General features: G+C 23.4%; 2 protein-coding genes across 14 annotated transcripts; both read left to right on the forward strand.

Moving 5' to 3' along the window:
- Window positions 1-518: 518 nt before the first annotated feature.
- On the forward strand, window positions 519-20,151 carry LOC112772198 (probable leucine-rich repeat receptor-like serine/threonine-protein kinase At3g14840). 13 transcript variants are annotated; one of them, XR_011876239.1, is made up of 22 exons: window positions 519-771; window positions 1,087-1,255; window positions 5,287-5,358; window positions 5,503-5,571; window positions 5,736-5,807; window positions 5,906-5,974; window positions 6,767-6,838; window positions 6,954-7,025; window positions 7,132-7,203; window positions 7,331-7,402; window positions 7,616-7,687; window positions 7,976-8,047; window positions 8,681-8,737; window positions 9,085-9,147; window positions 9,256-9,291; window positions 9,553-9,596; window positions 10,288-10,673; window positions 18,064-18,185; window positions 18,600-18,810; window positions 18,915-19,152; window positions 19,307-19,457; window positions 19,588-20,151. XR_011876239.1 is itself a non-coding variant. In XM_025817092.3 (18 exons), the coding sequence occupies exons 1-18, from the start codon at window positions 669-671 to the stop codon at window positions 11,711-11,713; spliced, it is 1,584 nt and encodes a 527-aa protein (XP_025672877.2). In that variant the 5' UTR covers window positions 519-668; the 3' UTR covers window positions 11,714-11,728. The 13 variants fall into 13 exon arrangements, 9 of the variants coding, with proteins under 9 accessions (XP_025672877.2, XP_025672879.1, XP_025672880.1 ...); XR_011876240.1 differs by having other exon boundaries at window positions 18,067-18,185; XR_011876241.1 differs by lacking the exon at window positions 7,132-7,203 and having other exon boundaries at window positions 18,067-18,185.
- On the forward strand, window positions 18,690-19,986 carry LOC112772200 (probable leucine-rich repeat receptor-like serine/threonine-protein kinase At3g14840). Its single transcript, XM_072224892.1, has 4 exons — window positions 18,690-18,810; window positions 18,915-19,152; window positions 19,307-19,457; window positions 19,588-19,986. The coding sequence occupies exons 1-4, from the start codon at window positions 18,690-18,692 to the stop codon at window positions 19,984-19,986; spliced, it is 909 nt and encodes a 302-aa protein (XP_072080993.1).
- Window positions 20,152-20,169: the final 18 nt, after the last annotated feature.

The following is a 20,169-nucleotide window of genomic DNA, read 5'->3' on the forward strand; positions in this document are numbered from 1 at the left end:
GTAAACTACAATTTTTTATTTTAAAAAATATTTTAATATAATAAATAAATAAAAATATTTTTATATTATTATCAAAAATATAATAATTAACAAATAAAAAATTGTTTTACATAAAATATTTAAGTATCAAATTATTTTTATTTTTTGAAAAAACTTTTAAAAAATTTATTTAAAAAATAATTTTTAGAAGTCTATCCAAATTGTTATAATATTATTTTTTAAAATTTATTTTTGAAATTAAAAAAATAAAACTCTATATCTTTCGATTATAAAAAATCTAAAATTATGTTATAATATTATTTTAAAAAAAATTAAATTAATAAAAAAATACATAACAAATTTAAAAATATTATTTAAATATTAAAATTATTTTTTTATATTTATATATATATTCTAACTTATTTTTAATGATATATTTTATATTTTAACAATTAATTTTAATGTATAACTAAAATGATTGTAAATAACCGTATAAAATTTTATTCTATATATCTGACACAAACAAACAAGCTCTTTATTACGTTCACATTAAAATTCTAAAGTCACGATTCACAAATAGCTGATAGATACTACTCCATTTTTCTGCCTAAGTTATATCGTTGATAGAAAATTTTCTGATCTGTCTTTATTTCTAGCTAGGACTTAATAATCAGCATATGAAATAGACGATGATCACTACTTCCTCTAAACTTTTCTTCTTTTCATCATTCCTTGCACTTTGCTTCATGCTATATCCTATAGAAGCTACTTCTCGGCTGCCAGACACAGAAGGTATGCCATATCCTATTAATTATATATATATATATATATATATATATATATATATATATATATATATATATATATATGAATATCAATTTTAGTTTTTGATACTTTCAATTATGAAAAGAAACATGTATATAGCTTCTTCTTAAATCCCCTCAATAGGTATATATACATATTATCAAGGTGTCAATCTTGATTAGTGCAAACGGTTGGATCCTTTAAGTAAGCGTAGTTTAAGTAGAATTCAGATTAGTAATAAGAATATTTATTTATCTCTTCCGAGAATCAAGCATAAAACAACTCTCTTATATTTGAATTTAGTGGAAGCTCTGAAGCAAATAAAAAAAACGCTCGGTTGGGACTTGAAGAACATAGATCCATGCAGTAAGGGGGGGATTATTTCAAACCCAGTTCGCTCAACATCAGAAATAATTAATGTTTCATGTGATTGCTCCATTGCTCATGACAACTTCTGCCATATCATTGCCATGTATGTATATAATGTCTCTTTACCATCATTTCTAGTATTATACTTTAATACATGGACTGTTAGAGATATTATTTATGTTTTTTTTTTTTGTACGTTAAAATTTTTTGAAAAAATAATTTTAGAATATAAACAATACTATTTTTATACTTAATTAATTTGTTTTTTATAATAATTTTTATGTAAAATTAATAATTAATAAAATTTATTGAATAATATATAATTTAATTAAATATGTTAAATTATTTAATTATTTTATCAATAATTTTATATAAAGATAATTATATATAAATTTTTTTAATAATTTTTTTCTAAGATAAAAATTATTCATTAATAGGTAAATATAGTGGTCCATAAAAGAACTAAAAAAAGAGAAGGGGGTACTCCTAAAAATATCTCGAGAGAGAGAAAAAATGAGATAATAAAAGAAAAAAAAAAGATATAATAGTAAAAAAAGTTGGAAATTAAAAAAAAATACTATAAATTTGAAAAAAAAATGGCAATTATAAGAGGGGAAAAAAGCTACAAAGAACACAATAAAAAACAAAATGTTAAATAAAATAAATAAATAATTACACAACTATACAACTTAAAAAATGCTACCTGTCGGCAGACGAGAAGCTCTCCAAACGAGAGATTTTTTTTTTTTTTTTAGGTAACAAGAGATCTTTCATTGAATAAAAAGTTTGGGATTTAGAAGATTATTCAAACTAAATGGGCCTTGAATGTACTTGAGCTCATACATGAAAATTTGGCCGTTCAATCGATAGTTGATATCTTTTATTTATTATTTATTTTAATAATAGAATAATTAAATTTTTGAAAAAAATTTGCAATGAATTTATAAGCTTTCAAAACAAAAATTATTAAATAAAATTATGTTGAAAAAATTTTATAATCAAACTATAAGTCCTGGAAAAAAAGAAAGTACAACAAATAAATTTTAATATTTTTCTTTTTTTGTTTGATACATTTTATACCAATTGATGGAAAAAATTCTAGAGCAATCGTTGAGTTATTTCCGAATGATCTTAAGATCATGTATTCAAGTTGTAAAATTAATCATTGATATATCTATTAAATTAGACTACTTATATTACATTTTTTTGTTGTGATCCTTTTCAGGACTATTAAACTATTCTTTATACCGATTCTCATTTTTAGTGAAAGAAAAAAGATATTCTAAAATAAAAAAGATGGGTAAAGTGATAAAGCGAGGGATTAATCGTAATTGAGTTTATAACTTTTATCATATGTTTGTTGCACTATCTTAATTTAAGTGTGATGATTAAACTTTTACTTTTTCACCTTATCAACCCATTCACTTTAAAATAAATTGATCTCTAAAAAAAATATTATATATAGTGTCATAAAATTATTTCTTCCTATAATTTAAATGGATAAAAAAGACAAATGAATTGTAATATTTTAAACACATCCTTTTATGCAAGAGCATCTTTTTGTATTTTGTGTAAAATTTACTTAGGCTTTCTTTTTTTTTTTAATTTGTCTTATATTAAATTTCGCTTTTTTCTTTAGGGTTTCACAAGGATGAAAACCTATACTTTTTTATCATTTCTATTACAATATCAAGAAGGGTTAAATACTTTTTCCATCCCTAAAATTTTAGGTGAAAATCGAAATCATCCTTATCGTATTTTTGTTTTTAAAATCATCTTTAATGTTATAAATGTAATTTTTAGACAAATTTATCCCTAATAAAAATAATAATTATAATTCCTTTAAAAAAAATTTCTCTTTCTACGCTAATCCTAATTTTTTATCCATTAATCTGAACTCATCACAGCACCAGCCACTCCTGCCTTCATCCAAATAATAATTGTAAGACTCTAACTTTTATCACCCCATAATCGTACTAAAGTCTAAGCTTACCTATATCTACTATTTTAATTTTATATTATAATCATTTAATATTAAGTTTTCGCGAATATAAACTGAATCTTTAGTTACAAAATCAAAAAGTCTTTACTTTAATTCAATTAATCACACAATTATATCTGCATAATAATAAATATATAGACTTATTCAAAATTTTTCAAATACAAGTCTTGTCCCTCTAAAATCTGAAAATAACAAATAACGAGGAATAAAATATCAACTAAACCAACAAAAAATACAATATATATATATATATATATATATATATATATATATATATATATATGCAGATCAGTCGCGGCCTCACACCAAAGCTTCCTGATCCACTGGTGTGGTTTAATTTTGTTACTCAAGATGGTTTTGGGTTTATTGATCAACTGGTGCTCAAAATAAGAGATATCATGCATTGGAATTGGCGGGTTGACTTTCGTTTAATTATGAGAGATGCAAACACGGTGGCAGATACTATGGCAAAGATGGCGATGAAGTTACAACTTTCGCATGTGGAGCTTCTTTCACCTTGGGAGGAGTTTAAAAGTAGTCTTGAACGGGACTGTCCCTCTATTTAGGCAGTTCCTTATTTTGTTTGTTTTGTTTTTCTTTGTTTAATTTATTTCAGTCACAAAAAAAAAAAAGCTTCCTGAATCTATCATTGAAAAAGAAACTCTATAAAGGGTGAGAACATCGTCCTCGCAGGTTCTCAGCAGACAATGAAATACCATCAAAGCAAAGAAATACTTGCAAATGAAATTAATTCTAATATAAAAATAGTTTATCCTTGAAATAACCTTTTGAAAAAGTTTTGTGGAAAAACTTAATTTGAAAGGTCGTAAAGAAATTCCTTTGGTTTACAAATCAGTGAGGCGATTAATTTAAAGAAATGAAAAGGACCAAGTACGTGCCTAAGGGCTTCCTACCCAACTTACCCCACTCATTCCTATTCAACCAATACATAAATCAAAGTAATTAGGCAACACCTATTCTATCCTGCCTCAACCTCCATCACCACATATCAGAAACAATCCGCAGCATCACCACTGTCAGTATAAGGGATCTCTCATATTTCAAACACAGACAAAATAATTTTTGAAAATAAAATCTTTAGTGAATAAATAAATTGAAATTAGTTCATAATAAGATTTTTTGAAAATTCTGGGTCTTACAACAATAACAATGAAAAGAATAATACATAATGACAGCAGATATTCAAAGGATCATCAGAAGTAAAACTCAATTTTGAATTTGACTTATGAATTAATAAAGAATGGAGTATTGAGAAAAGAGGGATGGAGAAAGCTTGGCACGATTTAAAAATCACAAATGATTTAGCGACGGCAAATTAGTTTGACGAACCATGAAAGAACTTGGTGGCGTAGGATATTAGCATCGTCTCAGGCAGAGTTTGGTATCACCGCAACAACATGCACACTCAGTGGAACTCTAGTGGCAGCAGCAACGAACTAGCGGCAATAGCGACAAACCAATGGCAACAATCTCTTCTCTCTCTCCCCCTCCCCTGGTGAACCAGTGGCAACAACGGCTCCCTGGCTCCCCGTCATGTCCTCCTTCCTCTTCTCTTTCCACTTTTGCTTCTCTCTCTTGCTTCCAATTTTAGTTCTCTTTTTTCTATTAGCGTTGCTATCACTTTGTCTCATTTTCTCTCCGCTTCTCTTTCTCTCAAATTTTGTTTTGATTTTTTATTAAAACAAATTAATTATTATTGATGTTGTTATTATTATTGTTGGAGATAATGAGAATGAAAAAGAAATTTTGACAATTTTTAAAAAAATATGGTGGAAGTGATATGGAAGATTGAAAATTTAGAAGATACGATGAAAGTAATAAGGAAGATTTGGATTGTGTGTGTAGTTTTATGGTGATAAGGGTTTTTATTTTATTTTATTTTTATCAAGGATAATTTTGCCAAAAAATAAAATAAAATTAGGATAAATAAGAATAATTTTAAAATAATTTTTGAGAATGAATTTGATAAAAAAAAATTTGGGAATAATTTTAATTTTTTTTTTCAAATCTCAAACACAAAAAAAAAGTATTTAATCTTATATATATTTTATAATTTCAAGTTATTTTTTATTTTTTAATAATTTATTATCTAAAAATAAAATGATCAACAGAATTCTGAGTGCACAAAATCTTCAAGGAAAACTTCCTCCAGAACTTGTCAAGCTGCCATACCTTCAAGAGATGTATGTAATAAATGTCTTCTTTAAAGTAGGAGACCATACTTATGAGGATCAATAATTAACAATCTTTCATGCATGCATTTACTCAAATGCTTCACTAGCTACTATGATGCATTTTATTTTATTTTGTTTTGTCATTTTTAACAGTAATCTTACCCGCAATTACCTTAGCGGTACGATTCCTAGAGAATGGGGTACGATGAACCTTACCAAAATGTATGCTCTGCTCTCTATTAATAATTTTTTCTCTGCTTTTTTTAGCTTCATTTTGTTCTTCTCCTTAATAAATTAAATATCCATATAGCTCTATAATTATATTTTGTTCATCAAATTAAGTCAAAATATTATATGATATGTATGATTACTCATTCACTCTATAGTGCACTTGTTGCAAACGGACTGAGTGGTGAAATCCCTAAGGAGCTAGCAAACATCACCACTCTCAAAACTTTGTAAGGGTTTGATTATCCATTTTTTAATAATTTCTGTCTTTTTTTTTAAACGTTAAGGAAGATGTTCATTGTATATAGCTTAATCTAAAATTGCGTAGGTCCTTAGAGTTCAATAATTTCTATGGAAATCTTTCAGTTCTTGGGTCTCTTCCACACCTTGAAATACTGTAAGTCTTTTACTATATAATATTTTGTAATTTAATTTTAATTATTATCAATTTAAAGTTTTAATATCATGAATCTATGATTTTACTTATTAAAATAATCTTCCATAAATATTAGAGTAAAATATATCATTAAACTAAACATCAACCACTATTACATGAAAGTTTCAAAACAAAAAACGTTATATATATAGATGTCTTCGTGCATATATCTATATAAATTAAATTAGTTAAATTCGAATATACATTATAGTATTAAATTGAATCAATATGGTTTGAATTAATAGGGGATCATGTAAATTGAAATTACCTGTTTCAATTTATCAATAAATGAAATTCAAAATGCAAGAGATATATAGTAAATCAGGCTGATTCGATTTATTATATATGTGTCATTCAGTAGTAAATCGAATAAATTAGATTCGATAGATTTATTATTGATATAACATATATAGTAAATCGAATCAATTTAATTCAATTTAATAAATATCTCTTGCATTTCGAATTTTATTTCTTGGTAAATCGAGACAAATAATTTCGATTTATATTATTTTCTAATGTTGATTCAATTTAATACTACAATGTATAATTCAAATTTAATCAATTCGATTTATATATATTCACGAGGACATCCGTGTAATATTTTTAGTTTTGGAACTTTCATATAATATTGGTTGATGTTTGATTTAATAATATATTTTACTCTAAATATTAATATTTATTTTTATATTAACGGCTCATATATATATATATATATATATATGTATGTATGTATGGTATTTCTAAATGCTACAGGCATCTTACCTCTAATAATTTCACTGGAGAACTGCCTGAAACATTTTCAAATCTAATCACATTAAAGGAACTGTAAGCTTTCCTATATTTATCTTAATTTCTTTATCTTCAATGACTAATTATAATTATATATTAGTATTACAATATATATGGTTTTTTCTCTGAATTAATTTATTCTTATTGGCAGCCGTCTTGGTGATAATCAATTCTCAGGAAAAATACCTAATTTCATACAAAAATGGACAGGACTTGAAAATTTGTGAGATCCATTATTTGTTTTTCTAAAATTTAATTATATGTATATCTTAGTTATTTTGTCTATTCATATCTTTGCATATATATAAAGTTTAATCATATTGTGACAGAGTAATACAGGGGAGTGGTTTTACTGGGCCAATTCCATCTGAAATTTCATATTTACTTAATTTAGAAGACTTGTAAGTATATATATCATATATGATATGATGGTTCCACACAGCATCAAAAGTTTCAAAATTAAAGTCGTTCCTTGTTTTATTATTAAAATTTTATTGTTATTCCTTGCCTCAAATATGAATAATGCAGGAGGATTAGTGACCTGAATGGACCTGAGTCTAAATTCCCACCTCTCGATAATATGACAAACTTGGGAGTATTGTGAGTTGAAATTAAAATAGTATATTATTCTAACTTGGTTTTGATCGACAAAATATTATGTGCAGAGTGATATATAGTATATATCGAAATATATTAATTATTTATATTGAAATATATTAATTATTTGTTGTATATAAATAATAGGGTTGTTTTATTAATTTTTTCTTTCGTTAATTTTTTGTGTAACTCTTTTTTTTTTTTTTTGCGCCTTAGGATATTAAGGAGTTGCAACATTAATGACACAATCCCTAAGTATCTTGGAAATTTTAAAAATTTGAAAACATTGTAAGTGCTACATTACTGATATTCTTTTTGGACATTTTTTGTTGCTCATATTAAGAATATAATTTTAGATCATTTATAAGTATGAGACTATCTTATTTTATTACTGATGAATTACTTTTAGAATTGAATAGAATTATTTTATTTTTATTTCAAATATAGTATCAGAATTTATCTAATTTAATATTATTGGACCACTTATTTATAATATTTATGCTCTAAATAATCATTTTTGGTCATAAAAAGAATATATTATTAATTGTTTTATGATCCTTTGTCTTTTTCTTGCAGAGACCTCAGCTATAACAAATTAGGAGGAGAAATTCCAAAGTTTCTTACATCGCTATCAAGTATAAAGTACATGTAAGAAAAGTAGTTGACATTACATATGTATTCCATGTAATTCATAAGAAAGCAAATTAAACATATAGAAATTTTGTTTTACATATTGTAGAGAATATTTTCTTATCTGCACATATAAGGAGATAAGAAAATATTTTCTACATATGAACAGAAATAGTCAATTTGAAAATTTGAGTTGCGTTATCATATAGTATAGCCAATTAGAAATACTGCATCTAATGATGATAGTATTTTTTTATTATTATTATTTTTCTTCAAATTATTTTGAAAATGCTACATGCATTTTTTTTCTAAAAAGAAAATACTATATATGCTGCCTATGCGTTCTTGGCTATGGAAAAAATATATATATAATAAATAATATAAATTTAATCCTTATGTACGTATCAAATTTTACACATACAATTAATGGTGTATTATTACACCAACAAAAATAATTAACTTTTTAATTTTATTATTTAAATATATAAATCTGTTTGAATGATTATATAAAATTTTTTAGTATGTTAATCAATCGAAACTAAATTTATAATGTGTGTGTAGGTTCAACAATGACTCATACATTTATCCAATCATACATGCACTGAAGGCTTTTGAATTTTGATATTGTTATTTTTTTGTTTCTTCATTTAGATATTTAACTGGAAACATTCTCACTGGACAAGTGCCCGCCGATTGGACTGCACCCATGTGAGTTCTTATATAAATTGCTCCTATGCTTAATTAATTAGTCCAATCTGTTAAATAAATTATTCATATGGTTTTACTTAATCATTTAAATTTTTAAAATAAATAATTTGATAACATAATATTAGAATTTCTACAGTAAAAATTTTAGAATTTTATCTCTGTTATTTTCAAATATTTTGAATATTCTTCTTTTGAAGTAAAAAATATACTGAAAATACTTTTTTTTTTCCTTTCCTCCTTTTTTTTTTTGGTCTTTCCTTTCCTCTTTGTTCTTGCTCTACTTCCTCTTAAGTAAAAAGCGTAGCGATTTTCCCAGTAATAAATTATTACACAAAACGTGTGCACAGAGATCTTTCATATAACAACTTCAGCAACTCCCCAGAAACAGTAACATGTCAAATGTCAAACATGTAAGAAATATTGCTTCTTTTTTCTTTTTTTTTTCACCTTCTTTTATATATATATTTCATGAAATTATCTTAATTAGGCTTAATTAACATATTTCTTATTTACCGTAGGAACTTGTTTGCGAGTTTTGCAAAAGGCAACAACACGTAATTGTTATCTATACTCTCTTTAATTTCCGTTACCTATTTGTGAAACTTATGGACGTATAAAAATATTATATGTATATAAAAAAATTAGTTATTAAATTATTTATTATAAATTTATGTATAATACATTTAATTTATTTTTAATTTATATTTTATATTCTATTATGTGTTTTATATAAATGATTGATTTAATAGCCAATTTTTTATATACACTATTAAAATTATATTACAACTAATTTTTTTCCCATTGTTTTTCTTTAGAGGACCTCTTTCTTGTGGGCAAAGCAAAGAAAAATGCCCAAAATGTAAGTTGATGTGATTTATTTGTTTATTTATTTATTGTGTACTTGACTATTAACGGTATGGATGGTAGTTAATGTAATTAAATTTGAGAATTTAGAGGATAAATTACTAGAATAGGATTGATAGTTTATGTTACTAGTAAAAAATACGAAAAATAAATAATTTTTTAAAAAATTTAAAAACGTAATAAAAAAATCAAATATTAAATATATTTTTAAAAATAATTTTAAATATTAAATTTTTTATGTAGATTTTTACAAGTATTACTAAAAAGATAAAATACTTTTATCTTTAAAATTTATTTGATATTTATATTAAGTAAAATTATTTTATCTTATTTTTTGTGAATGACCAAAATTTTAAAAAATAAAAAAAAATATAGACCAAATTTTGTTCTTTTTTTTTGGTTAATTTTTAAATAGTTATTCAAATACTTTTACAAAACATTACAAGTGGTTTGTCATTTATTAAAAATATGATGTTTTATTATTTTTATCATATTTTTAAATTATTTCGGAGTTTTATTGATCATTTTTATCTTTTAGAATTATTTTTGTTAGTAACATAAATTTTAGAATACCATTTTAATAGTTTAACTGTTTAGGTAAATTTAAATTGTGAACTATAGGTAAAAAATAATATATTATATGAGTTAAATGAGTTTATTTTAGACTTTTGTTTCTCATTTGGCAGACTATTATTCTTTCCATATAAATTGTGGTGGAGATAGTAGTGTACAGAAAGGAAGGATAACATATGAGAGTGATTCATATAAGGGAGTACCATTTAAGAAAAGTACAGTTGAATCATCAAATTGGGCAATTAGTACAACTGGTGGTGATTTCATGGATAATGTTCATCAGTACGACCTTATCCAAGAAAATGAAACCAAACTTGCCATAGTTGATGATGTTGATCTTTATACAAAGGCACGTGGTTCTCCCATTTCTTTGACTTACTATGGGTTTTGCCTGGCAAATGGAAACTACACCGTCAATCTCCACTTTGCAGAGATCGTTTTTATCAATGGCACCACATATAGCAGCCTAGGAAGGCGTGTATTTGATGTATACATTCAGGTATCTATTTGATTATAAAGTATACAAACTAAAACAATTCACTCAAATATTTTTTAATTTGATTTTATTTATATAATTTTTTTTTATATTTTAGTTTTTTTTTATCTCATTTTCTTATCACTCAACTTATTACATTATATTTTTAATTATTAAGATATAATATATCATATATTAATAAAGTCTTTTATAATTTAATTTTTATATATACTATTACATTAAAAATTAATCATAATAATATACTTTAAAAGTCATTAATGTTAATTGATTTTTGTTCGTAACTACTAATTTATCTTTTTCTTATTCTTTTGCTGCACCTACATAATATTGTAAAGGTTAGAGTAATCTAAATTTTAATTATTATTAGTTTTAATTAATTTTTTTAATAATTACTAATTTATTATCCCACTTACGTAATATTTGTTTTATGTTTTTTAAACTGGAATAATAATTTATTCTTATTTTTTAACACAAATATTTTTAAATTTGATCATAATTGGATTTAAAAAAATTATCAAATTCTTAAATTAATTTATTCGATTGACAAATTTATTCATAACATCTATAAATTTATACACATAATATCCATAATTTTATGTTAATAACATCCATAATTTCAGATATATGATATTTATAATTAATAAAATTTTACAATTAATATTACAAAATTTTAAATTATGTATCTTATTGTATTTTTTAAATTATTATCTCATATGTGCAGAGTGATGGGTCATAATTTTAATTATTTTAATATCTTTTGTTTAATATCATATGTATGCTTATTTATTGATTTTAATATAATGAGTTAATATTATTTTTAAACATTTATTTTTTAATTTTTGTTTATATATTTATTTTTTAATTTTTTTAATAGTCGATATGTAAAATATGAGTTGTATAGTATTAGAAGTTGTTAAATTTTTTAATTTAACATTTATAATTTTATATGTATAACATCTATAATTTTAAATACATAATATCTATAATTAATGAATTGGTATTAATTTATTATTTATTATTTTATTTTGTAGGTTAAAAACTAACAATTTTGGACATTTTTAATAAATAGAGACTAATCAAATATAAGATGTTTTATTTTTTATAAAATGTATTGAGGTGATTTGAGATTTTTTTAGGATTACAAATATCAAAATTTAAAATTTTTATTTAGGAAAAAATTATAAAATTATGAATGTAATAATAATAAAAGAGTATTTTTTGAGATTTAATTCATATTAAATTTAGAATTGACTTTTAGTTAATTAAATGAGAAAAGATAGTTATAGAAAAAAATTAATTGTGTCAATTAAGTTTGGAGAGTGATTTACACTCTTTTATAAGTATAAATGTTATTGATCATATATTTTTATTTATTGTCTATAATGTTTTGGCTACCTAACATTATTATTATTATTATTATTATTATTATTATTATTATTATTATTATTATTATTATTATTATTCAACTAATTGATTGTTAATTAATTGAGATTTTGATGATATTAAACAAGGGGGCCACTCAGATAAACACCTCTAAAACGTCTTTTTTTTAAAGATGTCTTTATGTTGTGTTTTAATTGGTTTTGGTACAATTTATTCGGTGTTTCTCATCACATATTATTAAATTTCTCAAAAGATTTTCTTTCCAAAAACAATAAAAAACATTTAATTTGGACTAAAACAAAAAAGGTAATAAATTAACTATTAGATTTTTTTTAAAAGATTATTTACATAAAAAAATATATCACATTCATCAAAAAAAAAAATATATATATATATATATATATAAGCTCTTAAAAAATTTTATAAATAAAAAAATAATTAATTTTTATTCGTATAATATATAAAATAATTATTATATTATTATTATATTATAGATTAAAATTTACTAATTTAAATTTTGTTTTTATTTTTAATATAAGCATTAGAAATAAATAATTTTTTTATAACAAGATATATTGTAATAAAATATATATAATATTAATTAGTTTTTAAAAAATTCTGAAAAGATGGTTTTTTCTAATAAAGTATTATTGAAAAATTAACATTATAAAAACTAATTTCAACCAATATGATATAATATGATATAATAGATTATTAAATATATTTAATACAAAACACATTGAATATAAATTTTTATTGAGTTTAAATTTTAAATAATTTTTAATTAAATTTCGAATATTTTTATTTTAAAGAGTTAGAATATTTTAACATCATTTTTTTCGTATCTTTTTAATTGAGTCTTTGATTTTTTAAATTATAAACCTTATTTATAATTAAGAGTAATGTTTTAACACCACCAATTAGTCACACATATAAAAATACAAGAACAATTCTGTTGTCATAATTATAATCTAACTTTATAAGCAATACAATACAATAAAACTATATATAAGTAATATAACTAAATTTTATCTACATCTATAGTCACATTTCATAAATAATATAATTAAATTATATTTATGTTTATAATTAAAATATGAATAAAAATACAAAAAAGTATTAGAATGGTTAATTTTTTTCATTCATAATTTTTTATTATTTTTGTTGTGAAAAATTTAATTATTTTAATAATTAATTTTTTTAAAAAAAAAAGATAATTGAATAACACAAAAAAGTCTTATTAAGAGTAATTTATTTATATATGATTAAAAAATAATTGAATAATTATATACGGTAAAAAATTAATATTATTAAAAAATAAAAATAAAATTTATTTTAAAATTAAAAATAAAGTTTATTTAAAAATAAAATTAAAAATCATGGTTTTTTTTTCTTTTTTCCAAAATTTATCTACGAGTAATTCTATAAATATTTTATGATGAATAAAAATATTAAACTCGTAGTAAAATTTATTCTAATAAAATTTATTTTTATTCTACTAAACGTTAAATAAATTATTGAAAAGAATTTTATTTTCTCCATTAGAGAAGAATGATAAACTTCCATACTTCTATTATGTTATGGCAATAATTTGGCCTGTTATTTTTTAATGTACATAATAATAATAATAATAATAATAATAATAATAATAATAATAATAATAATAATAATAATAATAAACAAGTATATCACAGTAAAAAAGAAAGCACGTCACCAAATAATTTATCATCCGAATTATATATGAATCAAATTGATAATATGAGAGCTAACACTACAAAAATCGACAACAAAGTTAGAGACTTACAAAACCTTTTTTAAGATCATAGAAAAAAAAACGTTTATATTTGTGTGATATACAAAGCAATTATCATATTATTATTATTATTATTATTATTATTATTATTATTATTATTATTATTATTATATATATATATATATATATATATATATATGAGCAAAAAAAAGTCCAACTGTATGTTTTAAAGTAAAATTTTTTTTTAATATTTGATTAAATGTTCTTGTATTTAGTACTTTTTTTTTTTGCACTTCCTCTTAGTTAAAAATATAATCATTATAATTTTTTAGTTATTATTGCTAGGGGTGTTTACAGATGGGATATGGCTGAAATTTTGATCCAATCCGCACTAAACTTATTAGATCAAATTCGATATTCGCACTTTTTATATTTGGATCAGATATCAAATATATCCATAAAATAAAAAATATAAAAAAATTTTATTTTTATAAAAAAAAGTCAATAATTTTTTTTGTTTACTTTTTTAAACATATTTACTTCTATCTGATTAGAGTGTGGATCCGATTCGATCCAATCCGATCATCTTACAGATCAGATCATATTCTCAAATTACAGATCAGATACGGATAAATACTGTGGATTTATATGGATATGATCTAATCTATGAACACCCCTAACTATTACTATAGGTTTATTGTTGCAAAAGAATGTTTCTTTTATTATAAACTATTATTAGATTTTAATTACCATTAAAACAACTGAATGGTCAACTTAATTACCATTATTATATCCATAGTTGTAAAAACTGAACTGGATCGGTTGGTTCGACCAGAAAACTAGTGAACCAAATTAGAACTGGATTATAGTCCAGTTCAGTTTACTCTTTGGACCGTTTAAGGAATAAAATCGGTGTGAACTGATAAGAACCGGTGCAAACCGGTCTAACCAAACTGATCTGCTTGAAAAAATTTTTAAAATGTCTCCACAAGGTCTCGAACCAAGAACCTTGGAGCAAAAGTAAGCTCTACTTGCCACTTAGCCATTACACTTCTAAGTACTATATTTGACAAATACTAATTATATAGTATACATAAATATCTAATTTAATTTAATTTTTGTTTTTCTATTTTTAAAATTAATTATATTTTAATTATATACCATTATTAATATAAATATAAATTTCACTAAAAATTTATTAATTTACTTGATCTATTTTATTGCTAGTATTGTGATTAAGGTTATTTGTTTTGATGTTAGTGTTAAAATCTACTGATATTATAGTTAGATGATAGGCTTTGTGAATTAATTATTTTTTTATTGTGTCAAAATAAGATACTATTGTAGTATTAAAATTTTATGGTTTTTTTTATATTAGTTATTTTTAGAAGTTGAGACTTGATTTTTCATAAAATGTTAGTGAAGATATGTATTTCAAATTTTAATTTTAAGTTTTTAACTATTTTATATTTTATATTTACGTGAGACCAGTTTTATCGGTTCAACCAGTGATTTATCAGTTGAACCAATAAACCAGTGAACCAGTAACTTGATCATCGGTTCGATCACTGGTTCAGTTCTAACAATTATATTTCAATCTAATTTCAAAAATTTCGATTTACTCAATTTAATAGTTATGACTCACAATTGATTCCTAATCAAGCAACAACAAATTATGTCTCCCAATTGGTTCCTAATCAGTTCTAACAATTATGTCTCCCAACTTAATAGTTATGACTCACATTGGTTCCTAATCTTATTTTTGTCACTGTCTCACAAAATCGTTAACGACATGCTGAAATGGACTAACGACTGCTACATTATACATTCTAGCGACTATTTGATGTGACAATTGAAATTTTTTTACCTTATTTTTTATTTTCAACTAAACACTTAAAACCCTAATATGAGTCACGAATACCTAAGTTAAAAAATCAAACTAAGTAAATTGAAACTTTAAAAATCAGATTAAAGCTCGAATATAACTTCAAAACAGAACTTTAACTTATGTAGTGATTAATTTAAATGAAAATCAAATAAATCAAAATTCAACATAATTTTTATCAATGTTTTTAAATTCGAAATTTCTATATCAAAATTAACTAGGATTTTTCTTTAAATTAAAAATTTAATGAAATAGTGACTTTAATTATCTTAACCAATGTCCTAATTAATTACTTTTATGTCTTAAAAAATCGTATATGAGAAGAAAATAATTAATTTGTCTACTTTAATAAATAGTTATTTTACTAAAATGAGAAACTATTTTTTTAAAATTTTTAAGAACTAATTAATATTATATATATTTTGTTACACTATATTTAATTATAAAAATTTTATTTATTTCTAATACTTATATTAAAAATAAAAAAAATTAAATTAGTGAATCTTAATCTATAATATAATAATAATATAGTAATTATTTTATATATTGTATGAATATAAATTAATTATTTTTTTTATTTATAAAAATTTTTAAACGCTTGAGCTTGTTTTATATATATATATATATATATATATATATATTTTGATGAATGTGATATATTTTTTTATGTAAATAATCTTTTAAAAAAAATCTAATAGTTAATCTATTACCTTTTTTGTTTTAGTCCAAATTAAATATTTTTTATTGTTTTTGGAAAGAAAATCTTTTGAGGAATTTAATAATATGTGATGAGGAACACCGAATAAATTGTACCAAAACCAATTAAAACACAACATAAAGACATCTTTAAAAAAAGACGTTTTAGGCGTGTTTATCTGAGTGGCCTCCATTAAACAAAGGCTATGTTAGCCAAATTATTATCCGAGTTGTATGTGTTTGATAAGTATATTTTAGGATAAAATTATAAAGTTAAGATAAAAAATATATTTATATTTCTGTTTTTTTTTTTTTTAATTTATCTTCTAATATAACTCTTTGATGTCACAAGTAGTATAAGTTAGTTACTCCTAGATGCCAGCTCAGCAGTTAGTTGAGTTAGTTAGAAAAGGAGCTAGGAGAATAGCTACTCTATAAGAGAGTTTGTGTATGTGTAATAATAAGGCATGGGAAAGTGACTCATCTTTTAAGCTCTAATAACTCTACCTCAAGAATTCCAAGCTCTGCTTCATTTTCATCTTAATAGTTAATATACATTCATCCTATATGTATCTGCTTGATTCTTTCTATGCATTTTCATTTCTTCAATGAGAAGGAACAGTGATTTTAACAATTATAAATACAAAAAAATATAGTATCAGAAATATAATTATTTATATATTTTTTATTAATTTAAATTTTTAACAAAAATAGTATCATGACATAATATCAAAATTTTTATAATTTAAAGGATCTTTTTTGGCATATATTTGACACACCTTTGATTTTATAATATTTATCTCAAAATAAAACATATACCTATTTATTAAAAAAACAGAAAATATTTTGTTAATATATAGTAGAAAATTATATATTTAACTAGGTTGCTTTTCTTTAATTAAAAAGTATACATTTTATTATAATTAATGTTACACATTTTTTAAAAAATTACATAAATTTTTTAAATAATTGCTAAGGAATAATCCGATAGGAACCAGGGTGCCAAAATATTAAAATAGCCGTTATACTTTTTTTTAAACAACAAACTTCACAAACTCATCGTTCTTTTAGTTATTATTGACAGATATTTCTATCGTATTTAGCGACAAATTTAGTAAACCTGACATAAATTAATTACATATTTTCTATACTAGTGTATTACAAAGTTCAAGTGAACCTTATTATATGGGCTACTAATAATAATCAACTATGTTATGTGTATACTAAAATTAACTATTAAAATTAGTTACTAATATAAAATACATATTGAAATATAAAATACATATTAAAAATAAGTTAAATAACACATATATTTATATTTAAATATATGACAACTATTTTTTACAAATAATTTTAGTGTATAAATAACATTTTTAAATAATAATAACAACGAAAAACAGAATTTGTAAAGAGTTTGCTATAACAAACCTAATAACTTGAAATACAATTGTAACTAACTAAGCTTGTTAACCAATCAAACTAGACGAGTAATCATTCAACAATCTTGCAAATAATGTTCGAATAAAGTTATGGCTTATGTGTATAATATAGCTCTAATTAATTAAAACAGCATACCCTTTATTTTAGTAATAGAGTAGAGTTATTTTATCTAAACCTTTTAATGTTATTTAAATTTTCCCATATAATATATCTCACTTTGTTAAGTGCTTCTTAAGCAGAGCTAAGAAATTTAGATTTACAAACTGGTCTATTTTCCTTGCATCAAATTAAGGCAGCAACAAACAACTTTAATATCTCCAATAAAATTGGTGAAGGAGGCTTTGGCCCTGTTTATAAGGTATTCTCTCCTACTATCCATTATATATCATCGTTGATTATTATGTTCAAAACATTGCACATGTTTAAAAATTACAATAAAGTATGTTTTTTGTTTCTAAAAATTTTTGAAAAATTTTAAAAATACTCCTTACATTTAACTTATAAAGTTCATTCCCAATAATTTCGACAAATTTTTCAATCTTATTCTTCTATTCGTTATCAATAATTTTTTTTTCAATATTATGTTTTTTTTTTTCTCATCATTGTCAATCACCTCACTCTCTCACCACCATTCTCCTCTTTTCCCATATTCCTCGTCGTCCTCACAAATTAAAAATGATTAAAAATATCAGAAATAAAATTGATAGAGATTAATGTTAGGGATTTTTTTAATTTAAAAAAAAATAATTTATTCTTTTTCTAAATAATGTAGGGTATTTTACCAAATGGCACTATAATAGCAGTCAAACAACTTTCGTCTAAATCAAAGCAAGGAAACCGTGAGTTCATCAATGAGATAGCAATGATCTCAGCATTACAACACCCTTGTCTTGTTAAACTTTATGGATGCTGTGTTGAGGGAGATCAACTATTGTTGGTATATGAATATATGGAAAACAATAGCCTTGCGTATGCATTATTCGGTAAATCATTCCCTAATTATATGCTTTTTTATTTTTTATTTTCATTTTTCTTAAATGAACAACATATATGCTTATTTTCGTTTTTTTTTTGTTCATTTACAAAGGGCCCAAAGAGAATGAATTAAAATTGAATTGGCCAACGAGACAGAAGATTTGTGTTGGTATTGCTAGAGGTTTGGCTTTTCTCCATGAGGAATCAAGATTGAAAATTGTTCATAGGGATATTAAGGCAACTAATGTGTTGCTCGACAAAAATTTAAATCCAAAAATTTCTGATTTTGGTTTAGCCAAACTCCATGAAGAGGATGCTACTCACATTAGTACTCGAATAGCTGGGACATAGTGAGTTACAATTTCTTACTCTCTTCTTTGAATGCATAAAAAATATTTATTATCAAAATAAAATGTAGAGTAACAAAGTAATGTTTTTGTTTATCCGCTAAGAAATATATATGTCGACATCTAATTCTTATCATGGTATATTTTAATTATGCAGTGGATATATGGCACCCGAATATGCAATGAATGGTTATTTGACTGATAAAGCAGATGTTTATAGTTTTGGAATTGTTGTCTTGGAACTTATTAGTGGAAAGGCTAATACCATTCATCGATCAAAGGAGGAAGTGTTATATCTTCTTGATTGGGTATGTAAATTACAATCTAGTTCTCCATTCTTTACTTTTTTTTTTTGCCGTACACGAAAAAATAATTATGCAAGAAATCATTTATACATATAAAAATATAAAATTTCAATGATTATTGTTCTTGTCGCAGGCACATTTGTTGAAAGAGAAAGGCATGCTCATGGAGCTAGTTGATCGAAGGTTAGGTTCAGATTTCAATGAAGAGGAAGTAATGGTGATGATCCAAGTTGCTCTCTTATGCACCAATGCGACTGCAAATCTTAGGCCTTCCATGTCTTCAGTTCTAAGCATGCTTGAAGGCAAAACCATTGTTCCAGAATTTGTTTCAGATCAAAGTGAATTAATGGATGAGATGAAGTTAGAGGCAATGCGACAATATTACTATCAAAAGGAAGAAAATAAAATAAATGAGGCCAACAATAATGTGTCACATAATGTTGTTGAAGAACAATGGATTGCTTCATCTTCGTCTGACCTCTATCCTATGCACATTGATTCTTCATCATATTATTGGGAGCAAAGAAACTAGCTAATAGAGTGTGTGTAAATTCCATTATACTATTCCATAGAGATCTTACCAATCGAACTTAACCTTCTACAAGACAATTTATGGTGCTATATATTCACACCCAAAAAAAGATGGTAACATATATTATGTTAAGTAGTTTAATCAATCATGTCAATTATTGAATGAGTCTTAATTATCATTTTT

The sequence above is a fragment of the Arachis hypogaea genome, chromosome 18, assembly GCF_003086295.3.
Source record: "Arachis hypogaea cultivar Tifrunner chromosome 18, arahy.Tifrunner.gnm2.J5K5, whole genome shotgun sequence".
In the NCBI taxonomy this organism is placed as follows: domain Eukaryota; kingdom Viridiplantae; phylum Streptophyta; class Magnoliopsida; order Fabales; family Fabaceae; genus Arachis; species Arachis hypogaea.

What these genes read in the sequence shown, in the direction of transcription:
- LOC112772198 (XM_025817092.3), top strand. Translation starts at nt 669, where the DNA reads ATGATCACTACTTCCTCTAAACTTTTCTTCTTTTCATCATTCCTTGCA. An exon ending in TTTAAAAATTTGAAAACATT is followed by an intron (nt 7,688 to 7,975) that starts GTAAGTGCTACA and finishes TTTTTCTTGCAG; the next exon opens with AGACCTCAGCTATAACAAAT. An exon ending in GCCGATTGGACTGCACCCAT is followed by an intron (nt 8,738 to 9,084) that starts GTGAGTTCTTAT and finishes ACGTGTGCACAG; the next exon opens with AGATCTTTCATATAACAACT.
- LOC112772200 (XM_072224892.1), top strand. Translation starts at nt 18,690, where the DNA reads ATGATCTCAGCATTACAACACCCTTGTCTTGTTAAACTTTATGGATGC. An exon ending in CCTTGCGTATGCATTATTCG is followed by an intron (nt 18,811 to 18,914) that starts GTAAATCATTCC and finishes TCATTTACAAAG; the next exon opens with GGCCCAAAGAGAATGAATTA. An exon ending in ACTCGAATAGCTGGGACATA is followed by an intron (nt 19,153 to 19,306) that starts GTGAGTTACAAT and finishes TTAATTATGCAG; the next exon opens with TGGATATATGGCACCCGAAT.